Source organism: Ciconia boyciana, chromosome 2 (assembly GCF_034638445.1).
Source record: "Ciconia boyciana chromosome 2, ASM3463844v1, whole genome shotgun sequence".
NCBI lineage: Eukaryota > Metazoa > Chordata > Aves > Ciconiiformes > Ciconiidae > Ciconia > Ciconia boyciana.
The window spans coordinates 62,538,715-62,550,899 of NC_132935.1; the positions used below are offsets into that span (position 1 = coordinate 62,538,715).

At 33.7% G+C, this 12,185-nt stretch overlaps 1 protein-coding gene across 3 annotated transcripts in view; it reads right to left on the bottom strand.

The window, feature by feature from the left end:
- The window catches only part of RTTN (rotatin), a 90,128-nt gene that overhangs the window by 56,956 nt on the left and 20,987 nt on the right, over positions 1–12,185 (bottom strand). For all 3 annotated transcript variants that reach the window (XM_072852814.1, XM_072852813.1, XM_072852815.1), the window contains exons 13-20: positions 11,944–12,056; positions 10,648–10,774; positions 8,325–8,450; positions 6,096–6,212; positions 4,111–4,250; positions 3,702–3,873; positions 2,520–2,619; positions 726–814 (exon numbers count right to left, since the gene is read on the bottom strand). In XM_072852814.1, the coding sequence (XP_072708915.1) occupies positions 726–814; positions 2,520–2,619; positions 3,702–3,873; positions 4,111–4,250; positions 6,096–6,212; positions 8,325–8,450; positions 10,648–10,774; positions 11,944–12,056 (984 nt within the window). The remainder of the gene's footprint in view (positions 1–725; positions 815–2,519; positions 2,620–3,701; positions 3,874–4,110; positions 4,251–6,095; positions 6,213–8,324; positions 8,451–10,647; positions 10,775–11,943; positions 12,057–12,185) is intronic.

The following is a 12,185-nucleotide window of genomic DNA, read 5'->3' on the forward strand; positions in this document are numbered from 1 at the left end:
TGGACTGTTGGACTGCTGTAACAATACTATGTAAGCAAACTAAGAAATATGCAAAAAGTTTATCCAGTGAAGTGATAATAAGCAACTTATAGCCTAAATAAGCTTGCATAAAATGTTTTCACATAATGAATTTCAGAAAAATTCAAGCATCAAATTAGACATATTACAAAAACAGAAAGTTTGGTCATCTACAACAAATATACACTCAAGCCTAAATGTGATCTTATCTCCTGAGACTCTCCCTGGTGAGGTGATCTTCTATTGGTCAGAAAATTACTTATACCTGAAACACAATCTGACACGTAGATTCCCATTTATGATAACATCTCCTCATTTTTAATTATAATTTGCTTCAGGACTTAAATTTAGAGACTATGATATACAATATAACACTTTTTTTTTTTTAAGGTCATTAAAAATTTTTTTTTGGTCTCTACTGAGAAAGCTTCAGGGAAGTTCTGGTACATTTCTGAACCACACCAAACAGTTCTCTGGCTAACTAGTCTTATAGGTAGGCAAACCAATCTTCTTTCACTGAGAGAATCTTAGCATTATAAAAAAATATAATAAACAAAATAAATATTGCAATCACAATGGTTACTAAACATTTGTGTTCTGTGCAGAATTAATGCACAAAGATTAATGTTATAAGTGCAGAAAAAGGCAAATTCTACTACTGTCATGCTGTGCAATGCTTGCAGAAGAACTTATAACAGTAGTTTTACCTTGCCATCCACATGTATACATTCATTAAGGTAAGCCAAAATCTTTTCTATCATGCCTAACTTTTTCACAATGCCATGCATTTTGGTATCTGTAGGAAAAACAAAAGATAGTAAGAATCACTGGTTCTGCACCAATTTAATATCAAACTTCTTTCTGCAAGATCACGAACTCTTGCTGTTGAGAACAAGTTTCCAAAATTGCTAATCAACAGAACAAGCATAGCTCTAACTCTACCAAGGCAAGCCTCTTCAAAGTCTTGTTATTTGGCTATAGTAGCCTCTTGAACAGTAGACTCTTAAATATTTTACATAACTTCCTATAAGAATTTTATGTTCCACAATTACAGTGATCCCCTGTGCAACTCAATTTCAGTCCAACGAGGATTTCACCTGTAATATTTAAAATCTTCAGCAGTTTAATATGGAACTAAAAATGGTATTTACAAAAACTCAATCACCATGAGAGTATTTTCCCCTAAACTCATAATTCAGAGCATCTGGTTTAACAATATTCAACAACAAAAAGCCGTGTCATTTGTGTTGGTTAGGTTTGTTGGTGTTTGGTTTTTTTTAAATTATAAAGTGATCCTTCATATGAAATTTGTCCTGATAAAGCTGCATTTTTTCCATTACAATTTCATCCTATGTTATGTTTCATATTATCTTTTGACATCTGAAAACTTTGGCAGCCATAACTAAATTTATTTTACAAGACAAAGTAGACATTTTCTCATTTTTGTGATCATTTTTCTGACAACAAAAATGTTAATTTTAATATTATCTAAGACCTCACCTTCCCATGGTGAAAAACTTATGTTCTATCATTAGGATTTGAGATCCTTGAAGAAAACATACTTGAATCAGAGTTTGAGTAGGTACAGTACAAACATCCAGGTTTGAAACTCTACAGTTATGACCCTGCACTGAGCCAAATAATGCTATATGCAAGACTGCACTTGTGTCTTAATTCAATCAGATCTTCTTTACCAGAATTCATAATTTATCTCCATGTGAGCAACACAATTATAAAAAAAACCACCTGTGATGCAAATTTATGATTAGTCACTTAAATTATAAAGAGTGAAAAGAGGAACACTTTCCTTGCAAACATATTAGATGAAATGCCACAGGGAGTCTACCTCTTGATACTGAAAGACGTTATAACCATGGAAGCTTAGCTGGAGTTTACTGAACCCTCATTCACACAAATGACATTTCAATCCATTGTAACTGTAGTTATTACTTAAGCTAACTCAAAATGGAGGAAGAAATTCAGGATGATAGAAGAAATTCCTCACTAAGTATAAAATCCCTTTAAGCTAGCCTGTGTAATCTAAGAATTAACTTTCCTAATTAAAGTACACCACCACCAAATACACATATATATTTTACATTGACCATAGCTTCCCTCACTCAAGACTGAGTATCTGAGTTAGCAATACCAAAAAATGTGAAGCACCATTAGTTCTGAGACAGATCAACAACTTGACAAACATTAAAAAGGAAAAGCAGGAAAAAAAACCTCCTACAGAATTCAGCTTACTCCTCCATTACACAAGGGAGCTGTTTTTTTAAATGGTAAGACCACTATTTCTTCTTCTTGAGGGCAACAACAACAAATAACTAATTTGTTATTTGAATTGGTAGATTATCCACAATAGTGTTAAAATTCTGGTCCAACAATATACATAAAAATTACAAAAAGTACCCTTAGCAGAAACATACAGAAAACAGCAAAACTGCAAGCTCATGCAATGATCTGCACATGAATACAAATTTTCTGAAGGGTTTTACCTTCTAAAATGATAGCTAGCTGCTCAGCTGCAGACTTTCGTAAAACTAGGTCAACAGCATCAGAAGTCAAGATGTCATACAGCTTTTCAATAGTTTCTGCCTGAAAGTAAAACTGTATTAGATTTACATCTGGTACGCTATTATGAAACAAGGTAACAAGCCAAATTTCCTAACAGAAAGTAGAAAACAAAAATATCTAAATTCCTTATTGGAATGCATTTGATTAGATTCCACATGCATGTAATAAGAAAGGATTAGGTTATAATCTTTTTAAAACAAATGTCTAATAATACCTGCAGAATATAACAAGACAATAGTTTCTACTGCACAACACTAGCAGATTTCTAACAAATAATGCTGAATTTATGCAGGACTACAGAAAGCTCAACACTACACAGAAATGCTAGAACATGCTTCTAATTCTGTGAAGGGCACTGACTTTTTAATGGCAATAGGGCTAGAGAAATTTAAATAATCCTACATATCCATACAAATTTCAGATCCTAACTTTTTGAAGGATGTAGGGGAAGAGTAGAAATAAAGTATACAATGAGTGGTCAGAATACTTTTTTTCAGAGGGGAAGCATCTTAGCATTTGTTTAACATATTGTTAAATCTGAAAGCGTTGAGCGTAAAGAAGGAAGGAGAATGGAGGGCAGATGATAAAAAAGGAAAAACAAAAAAGAGATATAAGTTTTCCCATAGGTCAAACACTTGTGATTTGTTTTTCACTTTGCAAAAGCAGCAATATTCAGAAAACACAGACATAAATTTGTAATCTGTTTTAGAATATTTCATCTTAAAAATTATTTGTGCCTGTTCCAGTAAAAATTGATTTTGTGGGGGAAAAAAGCTCTACGTGAGAAAAATCATTCTACTCATGCACAATGAAATTGTAAACAGAGCGTGCCTGTGCTCTCTGTACTCAAGTTAAGTCTTGCTGTTAATTTATCTGTAGAGGGGAAAAAAAAAAAAAAGAAAGAAGGAACTCTTTTCTTATTGTTGTATATGGTAGCATAAAAACTGTTTAAGTTTACACGGAAAGAATATATAAACAGATTTCTTTTTATGAAGCAAGCCAATTTGTATGACATATTGCAACCTTCAGAAAGTGATAACTTCAGTGACTGGGCAGGTAGAAGAGCTGATCAATAATACAATATTTAGACAGACTTTACTCACCTTAAATATTGACTCCGTTTTACCATCCAATTTTAGCTCAATAGCTCTTTCTATAACAAATAAGTTTGAAATGCTGGAAAGCACACTACCATGCAGATGCGGGCGTTTCAGGTTTGCCCCTTCTTCATTCAAAAGATGGAATGTTAAATGTTTAAGTGCTACAGAACGAACCCTATAGGAGTAAACAATTAAAATAAAGTCCTCATATTGGAAAACTTTAGCTGTATAGTTAAAAATTAATTAGTTTATAAAATTAATACAGTTGGAAGGGAAGTACTTACTCAACTCAATATTGATTAATCTACCTTTCAAATCAACCCACTGCATAATAATCAATTGGTTTTTTAGAGTACACATTTTTGTCATCAACATTAGACAACGTGCTGAAACACTACAGGACATTACTTACAACTGCTTTTTTGAGAAGAGAAGACGCAGAGCTGCCCGCAGTCTAGTAGTTCTAGGGAGAATACCCTCTCCTTTGTCAGAGGTTGTTTCACTCAAAGCGAGGATACAGTTACCTAGCGTATCTTTTGTGTCAGCATAACCCTAAAACAAACAAACAACAAACAAAAATGTCCAAAATTAAAAAAATCTACTTACTAACTTAGCAAATTAGACAAGGTAATTCCCATTTTAGGGGCTAAGGGAGGGTGGGGAAGGAGCAACACCCCCCCAAAAAAAGCAATAACTTTTAAGAAAACATTCAATTTCTGCAGATTAATATTCCTCCGCAAAAACAATTTTAAAAATTAATAAATTATCCTGTATACAAATCAAAATAAAGATTTTTACATGGCCCAGAGGTACTTTGACCTGAAGTTTTACCCTTCAATCTATTAACATGATGCTGCTCTGGAGGTCAGTTTCTATTTCAAATTCAGTCCCTACAGGAAAATGACTTCAAAACATTAAATCCTATCTATTTTCAGATATTTAGTCAAAGCGTTTTCACATACAACCAAGACAAACCAGAATCAGTTATGTCAAGTAATGATACTGCAAACATTTAAACAGTAGAGTAAAATACAAGGCATTTTATATGCATCAGGTAAATATAGGCCTCTGGTATGCTCTGCTCAAGTATCTATTGTACGTAGCCACTACAGGCTATATTACAGAGGAAAATTCTACTCACAAAAATGAGAGCAGGACAAGTTCTCTCTCACATGTTTAGCCTCCCACCTACCTAATCTTGGATATCAATGGAAGATATATATGTGGACAACACAGAAAAGCTGATATTACTGGGCAAGAAAGCTCTGACATAAGCTTTCTCCCACCACTTTCAAGTGCTCAGTGTACCTCCTCCGCAAATTTTTCTGAGCATTCTATTTCATGGCCCACCTTATCTGCAATTTCTCCCCATTTTTGCCTTGATTTTTGTGCAGTTTATGTAAGGGCTTAAGTTATATAAGCATTTTTTTCAACTCATGGTAATACTGAGGTGAAGACAATGAATGAATATATATCAGTGATATGAATAAGTAGGTATAATTATCAAGAGTGATATTTTTGGAGAAAAAAAAAAGAAAGACAAAAAGTATACTTCCAAGTACTTGGATGTATTGGCTAAGGCAATACATCCAATTTTGTATTGGCTAAGGCAAAAAAACAGACATCAGGAAAAACAGACATCAGATAGGTGCAGCAAAATCTCTAACCTGGAAGAGTATAGGCAGATCATAGAAGGGAAATTTCTAGCACTAGAGAAAAAACAATAAAGAATTTGGATGGAGAAATCAGGCTGAAAATCAGACTGAGAAAGGCAAAAGTTCACATTAGATCAAGCCAAGAGTAAAGATAGCGAAAAGAAAATTTGCACATTGTTACAGATATGAAGACTAAAGTCTAAGGATAATACTGACTGTTGATACTTCTAATAACGTTGGAACCAAACAAATCAAAAAAACATCAAAATATACAGAAAATACAGCTTACACCTATTGCTATTTATTGAGTGCATACTTGATCAGAAAACGATATAACCATCACAGAGGAGTTACAATTTAAGATATGGGGGACAGTCTAATAATTATTAACTAATTTTTAAAAGCATGTAATGTTTTAATCTATACTGGGATTATCCACTCATACCTTCAAACCATTTAAGTCCCAGTCAATACGTGCTGATTTCTACTACAACATTTCGAAGTTTCACATTCTAGTAATACCGGGCTAAAATTTGTCTACAAATTCAAAGTAGTAACTTTGACTGGCATTACGACCCCTATAAAATATTTCACATCTGACAAAACAAGTCTGTAGGTATATTACTGTTAATTTATTTTCCACCTGCTACTTAGGTGAATATTCTGTTTGTTGTTTAACATGACAGTGTTGCTGTTTACGTGATTTCATACATCAAATTCAGATTAAAGCACTTAGAAGTACCTGTAAAACAGGAATGATGGGAGAAAGGGCCTCAATAAACTTGTTCCAAGTCAATACTTCCATTACTAATCGTCCCTGCAATAGATGCATCAGAATGGCCTTGGCTGTAGAGTTCACCTGCTCAATAACAAAAAAAAGAAACTAATGCAACCACAGATGTGTCTAGGTCAGTTTGCCAATGCTGTAATTGGAAATGTTAGGCAAAAACATCTCAAAGAGGATCTACAGATAAAACACTGTCACTGCAGAATGCTACTTTTAAATTGTCAGTCACACTAAACATTAAGTCGTTAGAAAAGCCTATCGGAGAAAACATACAAATAGTTCTGCCTAAATAGCACCCAATCATTTTCCCCTTAGAACTCTGGTTTGTCTTTTCTGAAATAAAATAAACCATTACTTCAAGTTATACACCTGTTGGTCCCTCTATCCTGCAGGTAAAACAAATGCTGTTTCTTTTCTTTCCTGACCCTACATTTCTGGGGCATTTCATCCCCAGTCTTTATGATATGCTTCTGAAGATACAGGAAGAAAAGAGACTTAAAGCCTGTTACACGGCCGTTTCACTTCCTTGAGGAAAACAGTCAAACTAAGAAGGTTGCCAAATATTTCAAATTATACATGAATTCATCTGAAGCTCTTTATCAAAAAGGAAAAAAAGTATATGATACGGCACTTACACTGTATTAATGTACCCTGTATACAGTATGTAAGGTATACTATATGCAATATTAAAGTATTTACAAGCTAATAATATTACTACAATGGGAACAGAGGGAAAAAACCAGCTTCTCAGAATTCACTCTTCTTTACATAATGTAAAAACACCTACCTTTAGCAGCTAAAAACCTACATTTTATGCCAGAGCTAAAAATCCTCTCACCCCAGGCAAAAAGAACAGCCTTTAATAAAATCACTCTAGCCTATCTTTAAGGGACTGGATTTGTAAAAATCACATAGCAAATCTTAAGGAATCAAGGTTCTTCTCAATTTCTTCTCATTGTCACATGCCTGAAAGATTAAACTGGTGCTTTATGAAAACTTAAGTAGCAGATATACATCCAAGAAGTAAAAAAAAATATGCTTGGATATGATCTTCATTATATATTCTGTAAGAAGAATAAGAAGAATGCATTATAAGGTAAAAAGAACAAAATGAGATAATTTTGTAAATATGCATTCTCTGTCTCAACAATCTTTTTAAATTCTGTATCAATTGCAGTATATTTGTTATGCTTGACCAATCACTGAAAGAGAAAACTGGCAGTCTTTTTAATAAGGTATCCAAGGGAGTAGTCAAACAAAATAAATGCTTTCCTTGGAAAAGATACATTACATACAAAGTACAAATACAAATACATAGCACATTATCAAAGATATTTTACTTCTCCTTTTAAAATGCTAACATCTAAAAAAATCACTTCTAAATTGTGCACACTACTGTGTTAAAAAAAAAAAAAATCTCGTTTCAGGAGACAGGCTGAAAAATAAGTAAATAAAAATTTGTTAGTCAATGTTCTTGCCCCTCTGACCATAGGGACCTTATAGATCAGCTATAAAGTAGTTACAAATAACATAACTAATTTTTTCCCTCTCTCAAAACTCCCTACTTAGCTTTATATGTAAGCTAGGAAATACTGGATGTATATTCAGCATTCATGCATATAAATGACCCCAGTGGAAACACGGTCCTATTCTAGAATACTATTAAATGCTTCTATAATACTCAGGTAATTAAATTTAAACACAGATGTGTTTGTAGTGATGAAATACATTTTTATAGCAAAGACATTGCAGATTTAAAATGTCTTTTTGCTCATTAACCAATGCACACATTTCAGAGGTCATCCCACCTTCACGAAGACTTGAGACTTCATGTTTTCCATAAATGTAAAGCATCATACATACTATTTCATCATATGCACATTTTATTAGGGCTGAATATATTACAGGAAAATATTAAAAAACATAGCTTATTTCATTTTTCATTGTTCTTTATTACATTTAATAGCATCCCATACATAAAACATTATTTTGTCTCCAAATTCATCATAAAAAAAATCTTTCCATTTACCAAACTATGCAAACTTCACTGTTTGCATAGCTTTTCTATATACAATAAACCATATGTAGGTCAAAACTTCAGGTAAGCCTCAGACCACCATGGAGAATATCAACACCTACTTTGCATGCACATCAACTTATAAATATATCTGCTAAACACAGTACCTCATTCTTATCTTCCTGAAGGCCAAATGTACAGATTTCATATAAGACTTTTGGATGAAGAAGAAAATGTACTCCGTGGCAGACTGAAGACACAGGCTTTGCAATATTATGAATACCTAAACAGTCCTTCAGTAAAAATAAAGTTGGTTAGTTTTAAAATTCAAGATAGTCACCACTATTACATCTTGCTTCATAGACTGCCTGAAGTTGTCATCCAGTGAAAGGCTTTCTCCATGCAGTTTGGAAGACTACAGTTCTAAAAGCTAAACATTAAAGCCCTGGAAGAAACACCATCTTTATAGATCACTGATTAAAAATTCCTGTTGCTACACAGGACTAAGAAATACAAAATAATTTTGTTTTTATCTTAAATAACAGTGAAAATAAATTAGACAAACTTCATATGTTGTTTGGAATGACATAAAAATAAGCAAAACCTAAAACAGGCAGGTAAAAATCTCACAAAAAGATACAAGTGTCATTCAGTGGAGACAGAGGGGTTTTTTGTGAAAGACTAGCTCCAGCATCTTTGTACATTAGTGAATTGTGCTATAAGCACAATAAATTTAGCTGATGTCCATTACAGAAAATAAGAATTACAAACTATTATATCAAAATAGAAAAGTGATTTTTATTGTGAGCCAATATTACCGAATATCTAAAATGACCTGATGAATAAGACATTGCCATTCTCAACACAGAGTACAGCCATACTTTTAGGAAGTTCACACTCTTTATCCCTTGGGCTATCTTTGTAAAAAACTAAGGCAGTGACAAAATATCCATATAAAACAAAATCAAAAACAAAAGAACCCCCACAAAACAGCAACAACAAATTACGGTTTTAAAACAATGAGTACATAAAAGGACTTAGGTGTTCTTAAACACAACCCAAGCTTTTATACAAAAAAAGAGGTATTTTTCTTTCACTTTTTTATAAGGTCTAAGCAATTAAAGCATAATCTAGGTAAAAATATTTATTCTGAAAGTGTCAGTATTTTATTAATATGTTATTGTTTTATTTTTCCTTCAGTAAACATCCTTGCAAAAAGCAGAAAAGCAGTCAACTCAGAATGATTTTTGCTTAGGTAAAAAGAAAAAAAACTGAACAAAAAAACCAAAGGGAAGTGAAAAATCACTATGAAGGGAATACAATCTGTTCTTGAGGAACGGGCCCATGTGAACCTCATAAGGTTCAACAAGGCCACGTGCAAGGTCCTGCACATGGGTTGGGGCAATCCCCAGTATCAATACAGACAGGGGGATGAAGGGATTGAGAGCAGCCCTGTGGAGAAGGACTTGGGGGTACTGGCGGATGAAAAGCTGGACATGAGCCAACAATGTGTGCTCGCAGCCCAGAAGGCCAACTGTATCCTGGGTTGCATCAAAAGAAGCGTGGCCAGCAGGTCAAGAGAAGTAATTCTGCCCCTCTACTCTGCTCTGGTAAGACCCCACCTGGAGTACTGTGTCCGGCTCTGGAGTCCTCAGTACAGAAAAGACACAGACCTCTTGGAGCGGGTCCAGAGGTGTTGGAACACCCCTCCTATTAAGAAAGGCTGAGAGAGTTGGGGTTGTTCAGCCGCAACTGAGAAGAGAAGGCTCCGGGGGCACCTTATTGCAGCCTTTCAGTACTTAAAGGGGGCCTATAAGAAAGATGGGGACAAACTTTTTAGCAGGGCCTGTTGCAATAGGACAAGGAGTAATGGTTTTAAACTAAAAGAGGGTAGATTTAGAGTAGATATAACGTAGAAATTTTTTACAATGAGGGTGGTGAAGCACTGGAACAGGTTGCCCATAGAGGCGGTAGACGCCCCATCCCTGGAAACATTTAAGGCCAGGTTGGATGGGGCTCTGAGCAACCTGGTCTAGTGAAAGGGGGGGTTGGACTAGATGATCTTTAAAGGTCCCAACCCAAACAAGTCTGTGACTCTACAAACCTCATTTCAGCAGACAAGCAAAACTGAACATCCGAATGCTTTTCAAAAGCAAAATTAAATAGAAATATTTCTGTATAGCAGCAGAAAAAAAAACCAAAGTGACCAGCATTATTAAGAATCCTTTTAAAAAAAATAAAATTGTCAGTTACTGTTTTTCCCACTCTACAGATCCTGTCATTCTGAAGTGCAGTACCTGAAGCATAACCTAACCAAGTAGATTTAATACGAAAAATATAACAGCAAACTGCAAGCCCAGGCCTATACAGATTTCACAGCATATAACATGGTAAACAGAATTTGCATTAAAAATGCTTTTAATGAGGAAATCATATCATATGCATTATTTAGCACAACACCAAGAGCATTATGTAAGCATTAGTTCTAACCTTAACCACTTCCAAACAGCAGTGATAGGCTTCAGTTTTTATATTCAGCAAAGGATGAGACAAGAGACAGAGAAGCAACTTCTGACCCTCACCCTGGAGTAATGAGTTAGCCTCGGCAGACTTCCAACTAAAAATGAAAAATAATTAATTTAACTATTATTTATTTTACAGTACCCGAAAATTTTTGTAGTACTGAAAATCTTTCTGTTAAATTTCAGGATAATCTCTGAAAAGTACTTCCTGATGGGGTATACATCCTGAAAAATTACTTGACAGACAAAAGTTCAGGGATCATAATATATTTGCCAAAATCATAGTATCAGTCTTCACATTTGTACATTTATTTATTTTTTTTTATACATGTAGGTAATCAAAGACCATAGCTTTTCATCAAAATTAGGAGCCTGACAAACATGTACGTTCATCTGAAGAAATAATATTCTATTGCACTTCAATAGGCTCCTTAGATCATGGTATATGATTATTAAAAAAATTCTATGCTTTTAGAACTTTTTGCTTGTAGATGTAAAAGTCTATCTCACTATCACAAAGTGAATTGATGTTAGTTAAAAAATTGAAGTGAATTTCCTGTTGCCTGAAACAGTAATCAAACAATAATTAATTCTAAAAGCATTAGAACAGTGAAAAGTGTTTTGACATTTCATAATTTAAAAACATTTATTAGAGAGCTCTTAAATGTACTTTCCTTTGAAAAAAATCCCTAAAGTCAAATTCTGAATCAGTATAAAAATAAGATTTTGTATTTCTAATTAAGTGTTCAATACAGAGCTTTTCCAGGCACCACAGGGTAACCTAAATTCTCTAACTAGAGACATGGAAAATCTAAAAAGCAATAAAAACATGCTGTTTAATAAATGAGATGCCATATTGTAATATGCATCTACAATAAAATAAGTCTTTTAGGATTTCTGAAAGTAAAATAAAAGTTACACAAATACACTTGGAACAAAGGAATTTAAAAAAAGTTTGAAAGACAGGTCAAAGTGTTTTAAGGCTGTTTCTTTGTAAATCACATAGTAACTTTATATACAAAATCATAAAAGCTTATACATAGAAAAGAATAAAACTTTAGGTTTTTAGCACCTGAAATTCGATTTTCAAGAAATCCACTACAGAATGACACAAATTGTTTTGAAGAGACCTTTCAATGGCTAAAAGAAAACAATTGTTCAAATACAGGTAATAAACAAGTTGAGCTTCTGCTTGAGAAAGTTTATCCATTAAAAAAAAGATTATATTTTCTCAAGTAAAAGTTTTAAATAGTAATGTACTCACATATTTGAGCATATATCAATGCATTCCTGAAGCAAGGGGAAGTGTTGATGGTAGGGTAGACTACTCAAGGCCTGATCTGCCAATTCTACTAACTCTAAAAGATTCTTGTCCCCCTGAGAAGTAAAATGAAGAGAAAGAAACTATGAGAATTAGTAATATTAAAAGTGTACAATGTTATTGCATAATCTTGCAGAACTTATCATCATTTAATACATCTGCTAATTAGGGTTTGGTTCAGCCTT